A 20,731-nucleotide genomic window follows, 5' to 3' on the forward strand; every position below is an offset into this window, starting at 1 on the left:
AAAAGTAGAATACTGTTAGTCCTTAGCAGCACTTACTTATGGATATGGAGATGCAGCAGTTCACTCACCTGTAATGGTTCTGATTTAGGTTCACTTGTGCAGCTCCCACTTGCTCCTTCGCCGTGCTGCAGTTGCATGTTTACGACAGCTTGCTCAGAGGGAAGCAGCAGAAGTATGTGAATATGCCATGAGCTTAGCAAAAAATGCTGGAGACAAAGAAAATAGTGGCATCAGTAAGTACTTCGTTCATGAGGTCCTTTTGTGACAGCTAAGTGCATGTATTCATGCATGCATGTGGTTTGCCTTCAGGACAAAAAAAACCACCACACTCTAAAACCATCTCTGCCGGCTCTAATAACTTCTCTCCCCACCCCTGTGTACTGTAATTTAAGTAGATATAATTTCACTTGTAATTTAACTTTTTGTAAAGTTCAGACTTAAACTTTTCTGCCCTATTATGAATGGCAATCAGGTAGGGAGTACGTTGTATATACAATGGAAACATTGTACAGTTTCTCCAGTACTTTAGGTCTTGCTCTTTTGAAAATTGACTTCATTTAATGTTGTTTGATTGAGATACCTCATTGTGTCATTTTCTCTTAGCAGCACATCTACTAACTTGTGGACTTTGCTGGTTGGTTCAATTCTTGCATGCATCACTTTATTCTGAAAATAGGATGTTCAATAGTGTTGATCAGTAATGTCTTCTTCCTATGAATTGTGGGCTTACATAGTATTAAATCCCACCAGTTAAGTCTGTCTCTAGAAAGACTTTTCAGAGTCAAATAATATTAGGAGTTTTTAGAAAACTGATGGGCGTGTACCTTGAAGAGATATACGTTCGTGGTTTTTGTTTCTTTTTGGAAGTAATCCTATAAGCTGTTATATGCCTTACAAAAAATGCTATATTAATGTCTTTTTTCAGTTAATTCAGAAGAAATTAAGTAACACCATGATGTATCATTGCCTGAACTATATGTGCACGAATGCACAATGCCTGATTCTCAATTGTTATTTCAAATTTTAAAACTGAGTTACTGATTTCAGAAAAAAATTCTCATTATTTTTTTGCAGATACTAATCCTTTTGCACCAGGAGCTGGTTCTCGACGAGATGGTCATTCCCGGCATCAGGGGGTTAATATAACAGAGACAGGCCTCGAAGGTGTCCTTTTTGGTATGTTGGATCGGGAGACTGATCGCAAGTTGTGCTCAGACATCCACGATACTCTGGGACATATGCTTTCATCGCTGGCAGTAGAAAACCTTTCTCACTGGCTAATGCTCTGTAAGGATGTCCTTGCAGCTTCCAGTGGTAAGTGTTCTATAGTATTCACATAAAAACTGATATTGCTTTAGTATTAGCATCTTCTGGCAGTATTTGTTTGGAACTTGTTCTTTTTAATAGTAAAGACATGCATTATAGCTTATGTTGTATATAGAACTTTGAGTATTATGCATTAAAAGTACTTAGAAAGAGGAAATCATCAACGTTATATTTTTAAAAGTATGTTTTCTTTTAAGATTAAAAAATTAGCCACCTTCAAGTAGGATCTCCAGTGGAGAAGCAGGGTGATTATTGTCCTGACATTTCATTATCTTAGAGAAAGCAGAGATGCTTTTTAGCCTTTGTACGTCAGGGCCATACAGAAGGAACAGTGCTGTACGTGTTCTGAGCTTTTCTTTATGAGGCTTTGAGGTACTGATGTGAAGATGGGTTACCATGGTGATGAAACTTCTTTGCTTGTTGCTCAGCTTTGCAGAGTTGTTTGCAAAGACCTTGTCCTCCGAGACCTTATTCCTGTTTTTCAGTTTGTAGGATGGTTGTGACGCAGATTCTGCTCATTTTCCTTGCATTTATGCTTGTTTATTGGCATATTGTGGGTTCATCCAAAAGCTCTTTCTAAATGTTGCCAGCTTTACGTTTACTGATGAGTAATGCTACCAATGATTTCTTTATGCAATGTAGTTACCATGCATCTACCCAGAAAGACCTCACTTCATGAGTTTGAGCTTGGGATGTTCTTTCCTTATTTTATGTGGGATAAGTTTTTAAAGTTTTGAACGTGGTTGTCTGATCTCCTCACTATTTTTTATTTTTTTTAGTACATGAAATGATCTTTGAGAGATGATATTTAAATACATTTCTCTCAGTTGTGCTTAAATAAGCAAGGAACTTCATTTTGTACTCTTTCATACCACTAACTGGCATATGAACAAAATCTAGTTTGCTTTTTAAGCAGAGATTTACAAATCAGCCACATAAGTTTTCCTGGATGCTTTCTGAAAACACTCCTGTTGTGGTTTGGCTCCATCCATGTTTGATTTGCCATAGTGCCTCTATCTATTGAATGTCTTGGCTCTTCAGCTGCTTAAATTCAGACTTTCTAAGAAACATGCTTTAGTTGGAGTAGGTTACCCTTGCAATAACTTCTTCTCATTCTCTAATTACTGCCAGAAAAATTTTTGTCGGTATCTTGGCATTTTGCTGATTTAGACCTTGTTGTTGAGATTTTATGTTCTCACATCGGAATAGTCGAAGTGTATATGCATGTTTGATGAGTTTTTGTCCCTTTTTTATTTTTAATGTGATCCCTGAAGTAATTTCATTTTCTGAAACGAAGTCTCACAGCCATGCTTACAGAAAATTTTCTGAATGTTAAGCACTCTTTTGGTTGCCATCAGCTGCCCACTTGGCTGTATATCTTGCCTGTGGTGTGAACTTTGTAGATTTGTTTCAGTTTAATATCCACTCTAGGTTTTACTTGAAAGAGGAGTGGAATAGTTAAAAGCTGAGCTTTTTCTTTGAATTGGAGCATGGTGGTCTCCTTACCCTGTTTCTTGACAGTTTCATAGGTTAATTTTCAAAGCTGAGAAGTTCAGATATAGGATTCAGCTATAACTGGTATCTTTGGGAATTAGAGGTGAAAAACTTTACTGATATTCCTATGCCTTTCTACATTTTTTGAATGTTGCAGTTTCAGCTGGAGAATTATTGTGTTTTGAATCTGAGCCTAAGGAAAGGCTTGAACATGTCCTTAGTCAGTCATCTTCTGTAGTTTGACACAGCGGGATTTTTATTTTAATTGTTCTCTCTTGTAGACATGAGCACTGCAGCTCCCTTGGGAGGAGGAAAGGATGAGGAATCAGAGAAGAAGGATGAGATGGATGATGATACCATGTTTACGACTCTGGGTGAAGAGGATAAAACCAAGCCGTCTGTAGCACCTCGCTGGGCAACGCGTGTGTTTGCAGCCGACTGCCTGTGCCGAGTGATCATGCTGTGTGAGAATGCCAACAAGGCGCACTTTGATCTGGCACTGGCTCGTTCAGCCAGACTTAAAAACCCAAAAAGTAATTGAATGTGTTTGTTTTGTTTCTTTTTTTATTTTTGACACCTTTTTACAGCTAAAGATTACACAACCAAGATAAAAACGCAAGCAGCTAAAAAGTGAACTTCCTTTTAGTCAAACAGTTAAAAACTAAGGAAAAGGCAAAAACTGTAACCATTATAGTTACCGTACCATGGACACAGTGATGTTTGCTGGAGGATGTAACTTCTGACAGACTGATGTGCTTGGAGGAGAAAAAAAAAAAAAGGGGGGAAAAAAAATGCAAACACTTAAACACTTTTTTCTCCAGTTTCAAATAGAAGCAGTAAACTTCTAGCTAACTATATACGGGGGATAGTATCTCTGAGTTTAACCTAATGACAGCAATGAATTAGAATTCAGAGGTTATTTTAGCATCTCCACAGCAAAGGGATGCTAGGAAAGAAGAAAAAAAGAAGAGAAAAGGTCAGGTAATACTGCTGTAGTACTGGCTGCAGGGTGAGGGATGTGGGAGGAACATGGACCCATCTGCTTTGTAAAGCTCATTCTTTCGGTATCCATGAGAGTGACAAACATTAAAGCTCATGTTTTGAAGATACTTTTATGACTTGGAGGATCGTAATTGAGAGGTCAGAGATGACATAGTTGTTTTGTGAAAAATGTGTTTCAAACTGGTAGTGGGAGGTTTCTGTCTTTCAGTCATCCGTATGTAGTGGTTCTGGTGCATAGTGATTGTTTGCTTTCATCCACGTGGCACAGTGTTTGTGTGCATGTAGACTGAGTATCATATACATAAGCACCCTGGAATGAATAGGGCTTGTGGATTTTAGCACCTATATTGCTAAGGGCACCTGTTCCAATATGGATATTTATTAGGTAGTTGCTTTTGTTGCTTTGATCCACTCTGGTTCCAGCACTATGCATTGGTTTTGTGAGAATCTTGTTTCTGATTTTATTAGAGACTGGGGTCACTGTTTGAAGAGTGAGAGGGAAGAGCTTTGGGAAAGTCTATTTCTGAAACAGCATTGCATTGTAGAGGCAAGTCATGATATAGCTGCTTTTTTTATAGGAGCCTGAAAAGGATTGCATAAAATAATCCTGATAATTTATATCTCCAAATTTATTTACAATGAACTTGATGTGTTTGGTATCATTATAAAAAGAAAAACTTAAGTATCTCTATCCTCAAATTCAAATTCCAAAATATTTAAAATTTACTAATATATCTGTGATGGTCTGAACAAATAATGATTGTCTTTACCACTTGGTACTTTTTTTAAACAATTTCCAGTCTTTATTGACATGCCTCGGAAAATTTCAGCTAAAAAATATATTTTTTTCCTACCTTGAGACTTGAAAGCATCTAGAGCTGTAGTCATTTTATTTAATTATTTGTTAATCACCCTGGATAGTATGGTTTTAAAAAAGTATTTTCATATTGGTTTTATATCACTTGGTAATTTCAAATTGAGAGTAAGGGAAGAAATAAAATGAATAAAAATAGAGAAGAATCATTTGAGAACTTTACTGAGTGATGTATTGTTCTTTTCTGTGTATTGTCTGATGCTGACTTAGGGCCTTAGGTGTTGCTTTTGGGAGCAGAAATACTTAGTTTTTAGGAGTTTAAACTTGACTAGGTTTTCTTTTATCAGCAGGGGTCACTATAAGCATAGGACTCAGGAATTGCCTGAAAGATTTTCTGTAGATATTGGGCAGGGGGTTATTGCAGAAGTTAGCTTTAGTAAATGATGTTCTAATCTCTTTTATGGTTCTCAGGTACATTTAAAATATTCTATTCAATACTTTTTTTTTTTTTTTTGTATCTCATATTTTAGTTTGCTTCAAATTTGTGCTTAATTTTTAAGGTTGTCTTAAGAATGAAGGTTCTCGTGTCATGGGGGGGGGGGGGAAATATGTTACATTCTTTCTTGCTTTCTTCCATGTCCTAAATGTGTACATTTGGAGAAGAATAGGTGAAATTTGTACATCAGTGAGAAAAATGTTTTAAGTATCTGTCATGTCAGCTATATTTTAAGTTAATAAAATGTTCTTTTTGTTCTGTTTGTTTTAAGATGACTTCTTGGTACTCCATCTCTCTGACCTTATTCGAATGGCATTCATGGCTGCAACTGATCACAGCAACCAGTTACGAATGGCAGGTCTTCAAGCTCTTGAAGACATTATCAAGAAATTTGCATCGGTTCCTGAGCCAGAGTTTCCAGGCCATGTGATACTGGAGCAATACCAGGCTAATGTGAGACCTCCTTTATAACTTCATGAAACTGTATATTTATACCAATATGCCAGTATTAGCTCTGAGAACAGTTTGTGACTTCAAAAGACCAGTGAAGAGATTTTTTGTTTGAAAATGCACTGAAGAGACTGCTTTATGTATCTCTTCAAAATCTGTGTATCTCCTCCTATTTATTCCAGTTTATTAGTTGACAAAATTTAAAAATCAGTAGCAATTGATTTCTGAAAGCCAAATATTACAAATCACACTTTTTTTTTTTGCCAAGAGTGGCATTTCATTTGTAGAATTAAGAATCTGAAAATAACACTGATTCAATTCCAGACTGAACCTAGTAAATCTGTTTTCTTGGGAAGTAGTAAGTACACTTCTGTTTAAATAAAAATGACAAAAGTATAGGAATGGGAGATATAGACAGTTGAAGATTTATTAGAAATATATAACCCACATAAAATTAATCTTTCACCTGAGGTTTGATTGCAACAATGAGTACAGCTTAAGGCTGGTGTAGTAGGAGGGGAGGATTTTGTCTGTTTGCTTTCTTACTGGTTTGCATTTCTAGTCAGTTTGGCTAGTTCTTGTTTAATTCAATAGATCTCAGCCTTGCTGACGATCGCATATGTGATTTGTTCCACTGACTTCAGCGTTTACATTTATCGCAAGATAAATGCTTGCAAGGACAAGTTTTCACTTGGTCAGGTTCCCTACTTGGGAGTGGCAGGGGGATCTTTCCCACACTAATAAGTATGAGAGAGAAATTTATAAAATGTTGAAGCATCAGTTTACTATGAAAGAAATTATTTTAAAGCGATCAAATCTTATTTATTTTCCTCTTGGTCACTTTACTGTTCTTACAAGCAGCTGAGGATATTAATGGGGCTGTATTGTGTACATCATATTATAAAACTTGTCTTTTTTTCTGTTTAAATAACTGCTTTCACTGCATCGTAGTTTTTTTGCTAGCAATATTCACAATGCGATTGACTTTCTGTTGCTTTGGAAACAACGGTGCTTGAAGTGACTGTTCCTTCACCCTTACAGGAACATTTATGTTTACTTTTTATTTTACAGATACAAAATTAGGTATATTTAGTCTATGAGTCTTGTCTTCCTTGGAGCATACAGTTAGCTTTTGCTGATGCATGTTGATCAGTCTGTAAAATCTTTGAACACATGTGGTTTCCAGACTGCATTCTAACTTAATAGTCTGGTACAGTGCACTGGTCCATAGAAGAATCTGCATAGAAGTGACAGAATACTTCTTTCAATTCTTACACAGAAACATCCATTTCAGAAGGGACACTTAATATAAGGAGGGCGATATGGGCTCTCTGATTCTGTTACATATTGGAAATATATTAAAAGAGAAGATGAAGAGTAGCTGTGATAAGGGCCGTTTCTCCCTGCCTATTGGAGTGACTTGAGTAGCTCTGGAATCACTCCTCGGATTGCACTGATTTCATCTAATCTTGTCAGGTTTTGCTGTCCTGTACTTCCTGTGCCTACTAGCTTTCTCTTCCCTGCCACCATTCCCTGCCTTTTTCCCAACTCAAGTTATCTCATCTGTCTTCCTCTGATTCTGCTGCTGTGTTTTCAGGATCTTCACAAATAGTTTTTAAAGAAAGGCTTTCATTCTTTTTTTCTTGCCTTTTTCTCCTTCCTTCTATGTTGCTGTAACCATTGCTTCTGTCTCTGACTTGGTCCGTTTTGTTTCAGAAAAACACCGTCTTAGAACAACTGCCTTGTTTTTTGTCTATTAGTCATTTTGAAAACGTAATACAAACCAGTAATAAATGCTTGATTTCATTTTATTATTCTGTTGGACCTTAAAAAGTTTTTGTGTTCTGGAGCCTTAGCATAAATTGCACTTACAGTAATTTCATATGTAAAAGGATACTCATTAACAGAAAAAAAGATAATGCTACATATTTGACAAAGGTAGTAGGGGCTTAAAAAAACAACGCTCTAGCAAGGGAAAATGGTTCTTCATTGTTATTTAAAGAATACTACTGCAAATGTTTGCTAGATAACAAGGATAAGTTTGGGGTCTTTGGCAATCTTGTCTTGCTGTTTTGTGTATGTGCCTGAATCTTAAACAAGGTTAGATGAAGAATGTTGTGTTGTTACTGTTTTTAATTGGATTTTTTTTTTTCCCTCTTGTGAACAGGTTGGAGCTGCTCTGAGGCCAGCATTTTCCCAAGATACACCGTCTGATATAACTGCGAAGGCCTGCCAGGTACTGGAAAAGATGTTCAGATGGTATAAGCTAAACTGAATACATTTCATGCACTTAAACAGGAGATGGGTGTGAGTTTTCTGCTCTTTGGAAGAAGGATGCAGAAGAGAAATAGTAGTAAATAGCTGGAAAAATTCGTAAACCTAACCAGTGATCTTGTTGCAGGAATGCAGAAATCTTTTTTGGGAGCTACATCAGAAAATACTTAGTCTTTCTGAAACTAGTTGTGTCTCCCTGTCAGCTGTCCATTTGTTACTAATTGCTAAATAAATAAATAAAAACAAACAAACAAAAAGAAACCCAAAACACCAGAAAAAAGAAAAAGCCCCTTGCTTCATGAGGCCAATGATAAGGTATTCATTCAGATGCCTTTCAGTCTGATCAAATATATTGACTGATGATGATTTACCTTTAAACACTAAACTTTTATTCAGATTGACTGTTTTAGATTTCAGAAGCTCTGAGCATTCTTATTATAGTAACAACCTCTCAGTAAAAATTCAAAGAGATTTTGTCTGTTTGTATTTTTTTTGTCTATGATCTTGTGCTACTGTGGTTTAAAACGGTTGTCAGCAGTAGAGCTGTAATTGTACGTGTTGTGCAGTTTGCAGCAGCTAAACTACTGTAGTTTAAAGCAGCAGTTTAATTAGCTATGCAAACAATGGCTTTAATGCAATAATTTTGTGTATGTGAGATTTATGCTTGGTCCTGCAGCACTCTTATTTTAGTTGTTGTTTTATACTCCGACCAGTTTTGCTGGCAGTTAAGCATGGATCAAATGTGGCATAACTTGATACTTACACATAGGAATGAACATGTTCATCTTACCTTGTAGAAAGGTTTTGTTCATTTAAAGCTAGATGCAAGAACGTGTAAGAGTCTTTAACTTGTCCCAGTATTCCTTATTCAGTCAGTTTCTAATGGATGTGTGTACTTAAAGGATTGAATGGGTTGGTGATTAAATTTGGATATTTAACTCTCTCTCTGGAAGTGATATAGCTAGAGATGAGCTGTACTGAGTGAGCTTGTTCATATTATAGTTCTATGTTATTACTGAAGTAGCTGTTGACTTGCCAACAGCAGGAGTGAAGCTGCTCGTAGTCCTGCTGTGAATGAATTACGGATTTGTGACAGACTTTCAGCAGCTCTGTTCTGCATATATTCAGGACCACTTTGTGTTTATTTTAAGTATGTCCATAGTTCCAGACCCTTCCACAAAGGCTTTCAAGCAACTGGTTCTTTCAAAGCAAATCAAATAAATTGGAGATAGAACAAGACTGCCATTAAAAAAGAGTTTGTGAACTCTTTTTTGCTGTTTTTTTGTTTGTTTTTGTTTTTTTCTTCTTTTTTTTTCCACATTATTGTAGAATCACCACCAGAATCAAAGCAGCTCTTGTATAAAGAAAGAATTTGTCCTTTTGTTGTTGTTATAAAAGCAGCTGCACCTGCAGCAGAATTATTATATCTGGGCATGAATGTGTTTCAGAGGATGAATGCCAATGTATAGCACTAGACAGGAACAGATGATCTGTATGATAAGTAAGATCTAATTACCTGTTTTGAGTCTGTTCAATTAAAAAAAAAAAAAAAGAAAAGAGAAATAGAAACAGAAGTGGGGAGACACCCACTTACATGTCCGGTATTGACTTTTCTAGAACGTGGCACTGTTCTTTCCATAGCAAAGCCCAGTTTAAAGATTTTATTATTACTCATTTCTAGGAATTTTCTTGAAGTTGTTATTGACCTTGAAAGCTTCTCATTAGGATGGAGCCTTAATATGTAATTTGAGTTATAAGTTTTTAAAGATTGAATTTTTGCATTTTTAATGGATTTTTCTTTATGAATTGCTGTCCAATATGTTTTTTTTACAATAAATCTGAAGACCCATTGCTTGAATGTTTTGACCAGACAGTTGGAAAAGAATAAAAACCTTACAAATACCTATTTACGAAGGATTGCAAACTATGTTAAGTATTTTCCATGAATACTGAGTTTCATTTTAATACAATACAGCCTTTCAGCCTTTGTAACGATTCACCTGAGCAATTCTGTTATCACAGGTGGTGAGAGGAAAAGAAGGAAAATCTCACATTTTTAGATGTTAGACAGGAAGAGATTTGCTGACTTATTTACTTATTATTATTATTATTATTTGTTATAGATTTTTTTGTCTATAAGGTTGTGGATTTATCTTGCTAACATAGGACAATTCTCAACTTTGTTGTTTAGGTATGTAGCGCATGGATAGGAAGCGGGGTTGTTAGTGACCTGAATGATCTCCGCCGAGTTCACAACCTTCTTGTCTCTTCCCTGGATAAAGTGCAAGCAGGAAAGGGATCTTCTAGCCAGCTTTACCGGGAGAGTGCCACAACTATGGAAAAACTTGCAGTTCTGAAAGCGTGGGCTGAGGTAAGCATTTACTATTAAATCTTTAAAAGTTTGAAAAGATTTTACCTCAGTAGTAGCATTGCACCTTACTGTCTGGTGAGGCAGTAAGCCTTGCACCTGCTGCCATCCTTGTTACCTCAGTTACCACAGTTCTACTCTTGGTATTTTTTCATCTCTATATCTTTCTCCATTCCTTTTTCTAACATTTCATCTCTCCGTATTTGTAGTGGTGCTTGATAGTTCTTTCGTTGTTTTAACTGAATCTTTTTGTATCGAAGTATGTTCTCATACCCTATCAGATTTTCATTTTGGTTCCATCATATTGCTCTTATTTTAAAAGTAAATGAATAAATAATGAGAATATATTTAGGTAAAATATTGCAGCTAATTCACTAGAAATTTATTTCAGTTCATAATAAATTACAGGCTTAATGTAGGTGTTGCTGGGGAATGGTTGGAATACTCGAAATGTTAATCTACAAATGACAGTCAGCAATACTTATATTGCCTTGCTTCCTGAAATGTTACTTGCATGCTATAGAGACTTATATCTAATTATATAAAAGGTATTTTGGTTTGTTCTGATGTAGTACTTTAAGGTCTTCTTTATTATTTTTTTTTGAAATTACAAAGCAGTTCAGCCATGAAATCATGGTAATCACCCCATACTGTTATTTTCAGCTTTGATATGGAGCATCTGTTGTATGAAGACAGCTATTTCTATTTTATTTATTTTCTAATTAAAAAAATGCATATTTTTACTGTATTTTTCTGATGCTTCTTCCCATATTTGTTTGAAAATCCTTTTGTCTTCTCATAGCATCTCTCAAAGACAAACATATAAATGCTCTTGTATTCATGTACTACATTAAAAAAAAGTTTATTTTTCTGATACCTAATCTGCTTCCAGAAAATGACAATTATTCTAATTTATCTAGTAGTTTTTAATGTAGGGCAAAGAGAATGCCCTGTTTTAATGAAATCAGTTATTTAAATCAGTATCTTTGTGTTAAGCTGACATGTTCTCCTTTTTTAGGAGAAAATTGTGTTGTCTTCAGAAGATGTTACTTGTGTCCCTAGATGTTACATACTGGTAGAAATAAAGGCAAAAATCTCTCTCTTTATATTTTTTAAATATAATTGTATTGCAAATCTTTTTCCAAGTAATTTTCCAGGTAATTTTCATGGGCTTCATAACAGCAACAACAAATCTAGTAGTATTTGTGGCCCACAGGGGCTGAACTGTGAGTCATCTGTGTATGGGACCTTTTACATGGGAAAGGCTACTTCTTTTTTCAAATCTGTTTTTCTTCTAGGTGTACATTGTTGCCATGAAAATAAAGAAAGAAGCAGAGACCAAACCAAAATGTGTTTTAAAGAGCACAGAGGAGGATGAGGATGATTTTGGTACTGTAGATGAGCTGCCACCAGACAGTTTGATAACACTTGTACAACCCGAGTTGCCTGCACTTAGCCGTCTCTGGTTAGCTGCGCTGAAAGATTACGCCCTTTTAACTTTACCAGCTGAATTTGCTACTCAGCTTCCACCAGATGGTAAATACAGAAATTTCATTTTCCTGTTGTTTTGAAGAACGGGATAAAACTACTAGTAGAGATTTTCAAATTCTTCTTTAAATTGTTTGGCAGGCACGTTTTTCATCTCTTAAAATAATGCAAGTAATAAATTTCTGCTTTTGTGTAACAGCAATGTATGTTGAAAGCTTGTGTGCTTTTTTCCTTCAATCTGCAATGAAAATATGTTTTATCTGACTCACAGAGATGATTGACACCATGTCTTTGTAGAAGTAATAATACTTCTACACCTCTAATATGACATCAAGTGCAAAAAAGATGTCTACTGTAAGGAAACGTAGTCAGTACTTGAGAATGTTGTGGATATTGTCTTATAATATTTCATTGAGTTAAGAATGAGTGTTCTGTAAGAAAAATGCTGCAAGACCTGATGCCTTTGCTTGCCTCTCTTGCCTCTCTGCTTACAATTCTATCATAGCCATTGCATTTTTTTATGAGAGGTACTAATGTTGCTTCTACACAAGGAGAATTGGGATGCACTGTCACTAACAAGGATTGCATCTGAATATATGCACGATCAAACATACGCAGAGTAAATAACTGTGAAATTCAGAGTACATGCTTTTTGTCTGTTATTGCAGAGAATTTCAGAATTGACCTTTGCTTTGCTACTTTAACAGGAGGAGCATTTTACACTCCAGAAACAATTGATACAGCTAGACTGCATTATCGAAACTCTTGGGCTCCTATACTACATGCAGTGGCACTTTGGCTGAACAGCACAGGATTTAATGCTTCAGAATCAGTGGAAGAGACTGCTGCAGCAATGCCTAACTCACAGAAACGTGCTACGTCTATTATGTTAAACCAGACACCTGGAACTCCACCTACTACTAAATCTTTACCAGAGTTGAACAAAGATCGAATGCACTTAATTTTGGGTAAGAGTTGAAAATTTCGAGCGCAGTACCAGCACATTATGGAAATAAGAAAAGATACTTTGCTTGAAATCTAGGAAATTTAAAAGGCATCACTTGTCTGGACAATAGCATTTTGAAATCTCTCTCTCTCTCTCTCTCTCTCTCTCTCAGTGTCTCTCTACCTGCTGTGTTCTTCATAGCTTTGGCAGAGTATTTGTGTGATTATTATGATTTTTATAGAGTAGTTATGTATGTAGTTTATATAATTGATGAAGTGAACATTCTTTTTTAATAATTGTTCTTTTCAGGTGTTAGTATACAGTTTCTCTGTTCCCCAAGACCTGAAGAGCCTGTTGAACATGTCACATCTTGTTTACAAGCACTTCATACTTTATTGGATTCCCCTTGTGCCAGGATCCATATTGCAGAGGATCAGGTACTGTATGAGCATGTTATGACAGTTAGCTTTCCTAGGTCATGATCTTTCATTTGTGATGGTTACAAAACCTGTAATTATTCTTGTGTGGGAGAAGTATTTGCTTGTTGTAACCAAGTGATGTAGCAATTGGGAACTGGTGAGCCGTAATTTATTTTAATTTATTTTTTTAATGCATATTTTGTTTTACTGTAGCTCCTTGGTGTTGAACTCTTAAGTGTGCTTCACCGACTCCTTTTGACCTGGGATCCTCCTTCAGTCCAGCTATTGGTTACAGGAGTTGTCCAGCAGATAGTAAGAGCAGCTCAAGATTATTTGCAAGAAAAAAGGAACACCCTAAGTAAGATTTTGAAAACATGGTTTGTTTTGCAGTATAAATAAGGAACAGGTTTTCATGTTGGAAAAAAAAACTCAAAAGCATTGGAGTATGGTTACAGTGAGGAAGAAAATGCTGTGTATTCTACAGATACTGTAGATGTGGTCATAATCTTACCTGCTGTTTTCTTAACTGTTGTAAGATGTAGTTTTTCTTCCTCTGGGCATTGAAGTCAGTCTTCTCATGTCTTGTTTTCCTGAACACAAGTGATGAAAATTGTACCCAACACGCCACACTAAGCTCTTAGGAACACCTTGCTCAGTTTCATTAATGTTTTATTGACCACATCTTAGCATTTCAATGAACTTTTTTTCTGAAGCTTAGTGGTTCAGCCCCCATTGTGGGGTCCTGTGGAGTGTCCCTGGCAGAACTGTCATTCATGAGGTGAGTGACCTGCTACCGGAACCAGTGTGAAACCAGCCTGTTAACCAGATCTTGCCAGGATGTGGATGTCACATAAGGTGTGTCACCAACCAAGGGCTCTGAGAATGGTGTGTGCAAACAGGAGCAAGGCAGTCAGCATTGAAAGACATGCTTGTGCAGCCCAGAAGTGGTTCTCAAGACTGTACAAGACTGCTAGTCAGCATAATGATGGTGGTGACACACAGCAAAACACAGTCTGCTGATTGAGAAACAGTCATTTCTGGCACATGAGAGATCTGGTGACATGCCTTGAAGTTCAGTTGAAACTCCTGATGTGACGGGTGCTTGTCTGTGTAGCAAGGGCTAGTGGTGATGTTGGTCTCACCTATGGGATGTGAAGGAAATGCATGTGAAGATGAACAGACTGTGTAGCATCAGGAAAGCCAAATGGGAGAATGGCGTATTCAACACAGAGATTCTGCTGGGGCAGGAGCCCAAGCCCCCCATGTCACATATGGAGGGAAAGCCAAAGGCTGTGCTGGAATAGGGTCCTGGAGTATGGGGCTCCCACGATGGTGGAGGCTGCAAGGTTATAATTTCCAGCAACAAAAAGCTTTCTCTTATCTCCAGACATCTGGTTGGTGAATGCTGTAGGACTGGCAAGAAGAAAAGAACAAGGTGCTGGAGTAGGCATCTAAGGCTAGCCATGCCTCTTTGACAAGTCAGAACTGGTACAACTAAGAGGAATTGAAGGGTGATATACCATTCAGGGATGCTTTTGTTGGTCACAGACTGCTTAACCAAGAAGAGGGGGTGGATGAAGCCATTTTAAACCAGCTGGAAGAAACCTTGTGGACTGGATACGTGAATCAGTTGGTGTGCTCACACAGTGCTGAATACTCCGTTACCAGGCTGCATTAGAAGAGCAAGATCATCATTAAATCAAGGGAAATGATTTTTCCTTTCAGCTTGAGCTTGTGAAGCTGCATCTGTAGCGGTGATAATTTTCTTAGCCCCTTCTCCATCCTGAGTAAGAGAGATTTTGGCAAACTGAAAGTCCAGTGGAGGTCCACTAAGCTTCTTATGGAGATGAAGTATGACACAAGGAGATGTTGAATGATGTGAACATGTTTATTCTGCAGAAGAGAGGGTTAATATGTGTTTGAATGACATTCTCCCCTTCTTAAAGGAGATTTAGAGATAAGAAGAAGCTAGATGGTTTTGAAAGGCATATAATGAGAGGACAAAAGGCAATGGACACAAGTTGCAGCAGCAACATAAATCCAAATGGGATAGAAGGAAAAAAATTGGCGCCATGGGAGTGGTGAAGCCATGGGGATGTGTGCCTAGAGATGATTTGGTATCTCCATGTTTGGAGGTATTCAAAACTTGATCAGGCAAGACGCTGAGCAACCTGTTCCAGCTTTCCAGTTGGCGTTGTTTTGAGCAGGAGATTGGACCCAGATAACTTATGGAGGTCCCTTTCAGCTGAAAATTTTATGAGATTTCATGTTCAACTGGCATACCTAAGTCCTATTCCTCTACTTCACCTTTATAGAGCACCAGTAAAATTATTTCTTTCTTCTTTAATCCCCATTTCTGGTGTTATATTTCAGTTTCTAATGTTTTGCTTTGGCTTTTTGTCAGCAAATTGTTAGTTTGCTTCTACTTTAAGAATACCCTTGATTTAAGGATATTAGCATCTGTCCAAAAGCTGCTCTCTGACATACTTCTAGTAACCTCTTCTTTTTACAGAGCTCTTCAAGCATCCCCTTACCATTTATTTAAAAATCTCATATTGGATGTACTGTTTCCCATCTCTGCTGGGTAAATTGGTGGCAACATGGCAAATATTTGACGATATCTGTTTAGGTTAGGTCTGCCATGTTTTATTTCACTTGAAAGAAGCAAAGTAAAATCCAAAGTGTATTTATTTTACTAAGGAAAGCTACTATCTTGTTCTGGCACAATGCACTGTTCAGAAAAAAACTGTTAGCTTTTACACATTTTACAAGTGAAAACAGAGAAAAGGTTTTGCTCAAAGCTGAGGAAGCAGCACAGCTAAAAATGTGAGCTCTGTTCCTTTCTGTGAATTAATGGAATTGTTCACCATAGGCCCAGTAAGTTTCGTTTTTCAAATCAGTGCATGTGATAACGCTAGCAATCATTTAAATTCATAGGGTGGTTCAGGCCACCTTTGACTTGCTGGATCTCTGTTGCTGCTTAATGGGAGAAGTAAAGATTGCAGCTGGCTGAGCTGCCGTTCAAAAGAGAGACTTTCCAAACTGAATGCACTGAAATCATCAAATTAGACATAGAATCCTACAGTGCTTTTCTGTCCTCTTCTTTAATCAACTTAAGCTGAAAAAAGATTTGACAATGTTGGACACTTAATTTATAGCCATTAAATTAAAAAAAATTGTAACAATCATTTATTTGGCAGTCATAGCCATTAATTTTGTCATTCAATTTAGAAGGAAAAAAAGTCACGTTTTTATTTTGTGTATTACTACATTTTTTTCTAGTTCTGGATGGATTTTTATAAAGTATTGCTGCAATCACAATAATTCTAAAGCATCTTAAATCCCTTGAAGTCCTTCTAACTAGAGCATTTAGTTTGACATGACCCATATTTGTAGTATTTTACTGTGAAGCAACTTTTTCCTCTTGATTTTTAACTTCTTAGTGTTTCATGTAAACTTTGGCATGAGATTCATATCTATTTATTTTTTTTAACTGTCTTCTTTCTTTTTTCAGATGAAGATGATATTGAAGAAAAAGAAAATCCTCTTGTTTTAGGAGAGGGAGGTGAGAGTGGTGGACTTGTGCCTGGAAAATCTCTAGTATTTGCAGCCATGGAACTGCTCATGTTTATCCTAGTACGGCACATGCCCCATCTAAGTTCAAAAGTGTCAGATTCTCCAAGTCACATTGCTGCCAAATCCCACCTCTCTGATGAGAGTGCTCGTCTTGTAGCTGCCACTGTTACTATACTGTCAGACCTGCCTTCGCTCTGTTCTCCAGCAGGTAAAGTATTGACAAAGCACCTGCAAGTGGTTACTGTAGGGGAAAGTGCAGTGAGCATGTGATACTACAAAAACCCTGAAAATATATTTTTACAGGGTACTTTAGGGTCATCTATTGAAAATGATTTTAGGTTCTAGAATAATGTAAGAACTCAGGCTTTTCCAGTGAGCCAACATTAGGAAAGTGATTTGAAGTTTGGATGCGTGCTCTAAGTTTGCTGAGGAAATGAGCTCATGATGATTTTATTTTTTTCCTTCCTTTTTTACCTCTTATGATTTTGAAGCCTGGTGACCAATTTTAATCATGTTATAATAGAAGATAGACATCTCAGGGATAATTAAGTTCCTGAGAAGCAGCTGTATGATAAAGAGAGTCCTGTTAAGGAAAAACTAGCACAATTCAGCTATGATACACTTTGTTTTGCAGCCATTGGCTGCCAGTCATCCCAAATGCAACTCTAAACTAAATAGAGCTTTCTTTTGCTCAGGAAGACTGTCACAAAGTATATGTCTAAACTACAGTAATTGTGCTGTCTGAGAGGTTTCATTTTATTTCTTTTCTGGGCAATCTGACCTAGAGGAACTGCTTTGAAAAGGGTGTCGGACCTCCAGCAGTCCTTTGTGGTTATAATTATTCTACTTAGTTTATTTCTCCTCACAGGATTCCAGAAGTAGGGAAGTGGCAGGATTTGTGTTTCCACAGATGTGGAAAGATGAGGCAGAGAAAAGATTAAGAATTAGGTATGGAAAGAGACTTAACTATCCGAAGTAAGTTGTAGATTGTTATTGTGCACCTAAACCCAATACTTCCATTCTTTCAATACTACCCTTCTTTCAATTCTAAAGGTGTTTGGAGTCTACATACATTATTAAAACCTGTTCTGTTGAAGTTCTTGTTTGTCTAAAGTCAGGTTTTGTGTTATTTGACCAGTACTTCTTGAGTTTGCCTAACACGCACAAGGCAGGACTGGCTGCATAAAACTTACAGGTAGCTGTTTTCTTCAGAAAAGTAATGCTGTAGGAGGAGGATCACTTTTGTCTCCTTTGTAGAGTAAACACATGACTACAGCTTTTGTCCAGAATGTAAGTAACTCAAATGAACTTCCTCATGCTGCTTCTGAGGCTTGTAACACCACCAGCTTCCTTGGAAAGTGCCCTAACCTGGACACCTGCTTCCAGATCAATTACTGTATTTCTTTGTTTACAGGATCCTAGACATATGCAGATCATGTTTTAAGATACTTAATTCTCTCATGGAAGCTATGCAGGGAAAAATTTTAATAGCTGAATCATTATTGAATTGATAACAAGTGTTGGCTTGTATGAGTTTGGTTAAGATACACACCGCAGTAATTCACCAGTACTACTGAAGTTGACCTGCACATATTCCTTGTTAGCAGTTTATCTTGCTAGCCATGTATAACCTTTTTGAGAAAGCTGAAGAGGTTATCTACCACACTGTTTGAAATTAACTCCAGAAATTCTACTTTGTCTTGTTTAGGTTGTATGACAGTGCTGCCCACTATCCTATTTCTAATTACAAGAGTGTTGAAAGAAACGGCTGTAAAATCAGCAGATAATCAGGTCCCACCTCCAGTCAGTGCAGCACTTCAAGGAATAAAAGCTATTGTTACTCTTCCAACAGTCAAGACTGACGAAACTCAAAAACAGTGGGCAAGTCTTATTCGCAGTACTCTGGCATCTGTCTTGGAATACTCGCAACCTGGTAAGTGGTTTGCAGTGCAGGAAACTTAGAGAGCTGGGTTTTGCCTTAATGAAAAGGCAAGTATTGTGTATGTCTATAATTTAATAGGTTGCATATCTGAGGGTTGGAGATTAAAAGTGGCAGTGAATTGCTTGTAAAACTGAAACAGGAGGAAGATCCGAGTGCACACAGCTTAACTAATAGAAGTTATGAAGCAGGTTGTTTTGAAGACAAACACAACATTGGCTTTAAGAAAATACAGATATACCTTAGGAGATTCCCTCACAGTTTTTTCCTTGTTGGTCTGTTTTCTTTGGCAATATTGGTCATAACCTCCTATTAGAAATTTTGCCTTCTGCAACTCATCTTGCAGGTCCCCTTTCTTCAGGTGCTTTCTTCAGGGTATTTTGCTGTACTAGTTTAGACTTTGCTCTTCCATTTTGAATTCCATTACAGAGTATTTATTTTGTGCTTTATATTTTCATCTCAGCTAATTTTATCAGTCTTCATAGTTTCAGCTAGTGACTTGTTTCTGGAACTTGGAAATCTACCTTCTGATACCAATCAGTCTTTCTGACACCTGAACAATGTCTCGCAAGTAAAGTCTGAAGGAGTTCCAAGCTGAATTCACTTCACTTCCTAGGCCATGGGTCAATTTCTGTGACTACTGGCAACTCGAAAGATGTTGGCAAGGCCCGAGCAAACTATCATTTCCACCCCTCCTTTCCTCAGAATACCTGCTAGCTTAAATGAAAGGAGATTTTAATTGCCAAAATGGTGTCTGTAGAGAAACTGATCTGTTTACTGAAACTGCAGTTGTCCCATACTGTACATGGACTCAACACTTTAAATTAAGCCTCAAGGAAAATGGCAGTCTGTATCTTTTAAGTGCTTGCTGACAGGACTTGTGTAGTCTTAATGACAGTGAATGTTAAAGTGAATGAATGTGAAGACAGCAAGGGATAATTGTGGCAAAGTTCATACTGGAGTAGGAAATTCACAATACCGTTGCAGGCTTTCAGTGGTTAGAAAAAACCCTACCCCTGCCAAAAAAAATCTGTTACCCACCAGCAGGATGTCTGCTGTGTCTGTTTAGAGAACTACAGGCTACTTCTGTTGATTCCCATTTGTACTTTGTGGTGTTCTTCAAAAAGGAAAAAAGATGTACAGTCTCAGTTTGCATAGTTAGCAAAAAAGAGACACAAAGATTTTTCATTTGCATAATGGCAGTTCAGCCAAAAAACATCCCATTGGATCCCCAAGGAACCATTTATGGAGTCTAAAGAGAAGCTTGAATGGAGTTACTCATGTGACATATAGGGAGTGAGTAGGTAATTGCAAACAGTCCTGAAAATGTCTGAAGGGGAAAGATCAGTGTGTTTGCATTATCCAAGTCAAAATTCTAATTTGTTCTGTCATATCAGCTCTTGTCTTCCAGCTTTTTGTTACTGTAAAGGTTCCCCAGTTCATCTTTCTACAAACATTATTGGGCTTTAGGCTCTTTGCAGATGGTTCCTTGCAAGACTGTAAATTTTCCCAGTCTTTTGTGAAGTGGGGCATATCACCCAAGAATCTAAGCAAGGTCTGCTGCATACAATTTCAAGTCTTGTGATTCAATAAAATTCAAAACAAAACCCACCACCACCCAAAACCAAACAACAACAAAACACAAAACCCTGCCACATGTTTGTCCCTTAATGCTTGGAGTCCTCTTTTTGAAGTGAGTTTTCACATCGTGGCTAAGCCAGCCTAATGACTAGCTGACATCTGTAGAAGGATGTCATGCTGCCTTTGTTTTTGCTGTCTATATAGCTGTTGCTTCATTGGTTCTGCTCTCCCTTGAGAGTCATAGCAATCTGGCAACAAAACCAACAGAGAAGTACTTAATTTTTTCCCCTGTTGATGGAGCTTCATGAATGAGATCCACGAAGAGCTGGTGTAAGGAGAAAAAAGAATGAGAACTGCAAATACAGATGAATTAGAAAAGAAGGGAAGGTTAAAGTAGGACTACCTTTCTTTTGGTGACAGCCACCAGATCAGCTTGTCTATTAGGTAAAACCTCATGTTATGTGAAAGTTGTTGCCTGCTGTTTATCAGTTTCTTACTCTGGTGTATCAGCTGAAGAGAACAACAAAAAGAAACAGATTATATTTTTAATGGGGAAAA

At 37.2% G+C, this 20,731-nt stretch overlaps 1 protein-coding gene across 2 annotated transcripts in view; it reads left to right on the plus strand.

The window, feature by feature from the left end:
• The window catches only part of HEATR5B (HEAT repeat containing 5B), a 55,335-nt gene that overhangs the window by 27,411 nt on the left and 7,193 nt on the right, over nucleotides 1–20,731 (plus strand). For both annotated transcript variants that reach the window (XM_080584743.1, XM_080584744.1), the window contains exons 22-33: nucleotides 89–233; nucleotides 1,075–1,314; nucleotides 3,102–3,353; nucleotides 5,404–5,585; nucleotides 7,750–7,818; nucleotides 10,048–10,227; nucleotides 11,523–11,760; nucleotides 12,420–12,680; nucleotides 12,968–13,095; nucleotides 13,291–13,435; nucleotides 16,592–16,861; nucleotides 18,362–18,586. In XM_080584743.1, coding sequence (XP_080440869.1) covers nucleotides 89–233; nucleotides 1,075–1,314; nucleotides 3,102–3,353; nucleotides 5,404–5,585; nucleotides 7,750–7,818; nucleotides 10,048–10,227; nucleotides 11,523–11,760; nucleotides 12,420–12,680; nucleotides 12,968–13,095; nucleotides 13,291–13,435; nucleotides 16,592–16,861; nucleotides 18,362–18,586 — 2,335 coding nt within the window. The remainder of the gene's footprint in view (nucleotides 1–88; nucleotides 234–1,074; nucleotides 1,315–3,101; nucleotides 3,354–5,403; nucleotides 5,586–7,749; nucleotides 7,819–10,047; nucleotides 10,228–11,522; nucleotides 11,761–12,419; nucleotides 12,681–12,967; nucleotides 13,096–13,290; nucleotides 13,436–16,591; nucleotides 16,862–18,361; nucleotides 18,587–20,731) is intronic.

This window comes from Anser brachyrhynchus (assembly GCF_964034855.1).
Source record: "Anser brachyrhynchus genome assembly, chromosome: 3".
NCBI lineage: Eukaryota > Metazoa > Chordata > Aves > Anseriformes > Anatidae > Anser > Anser brachyrhynchus.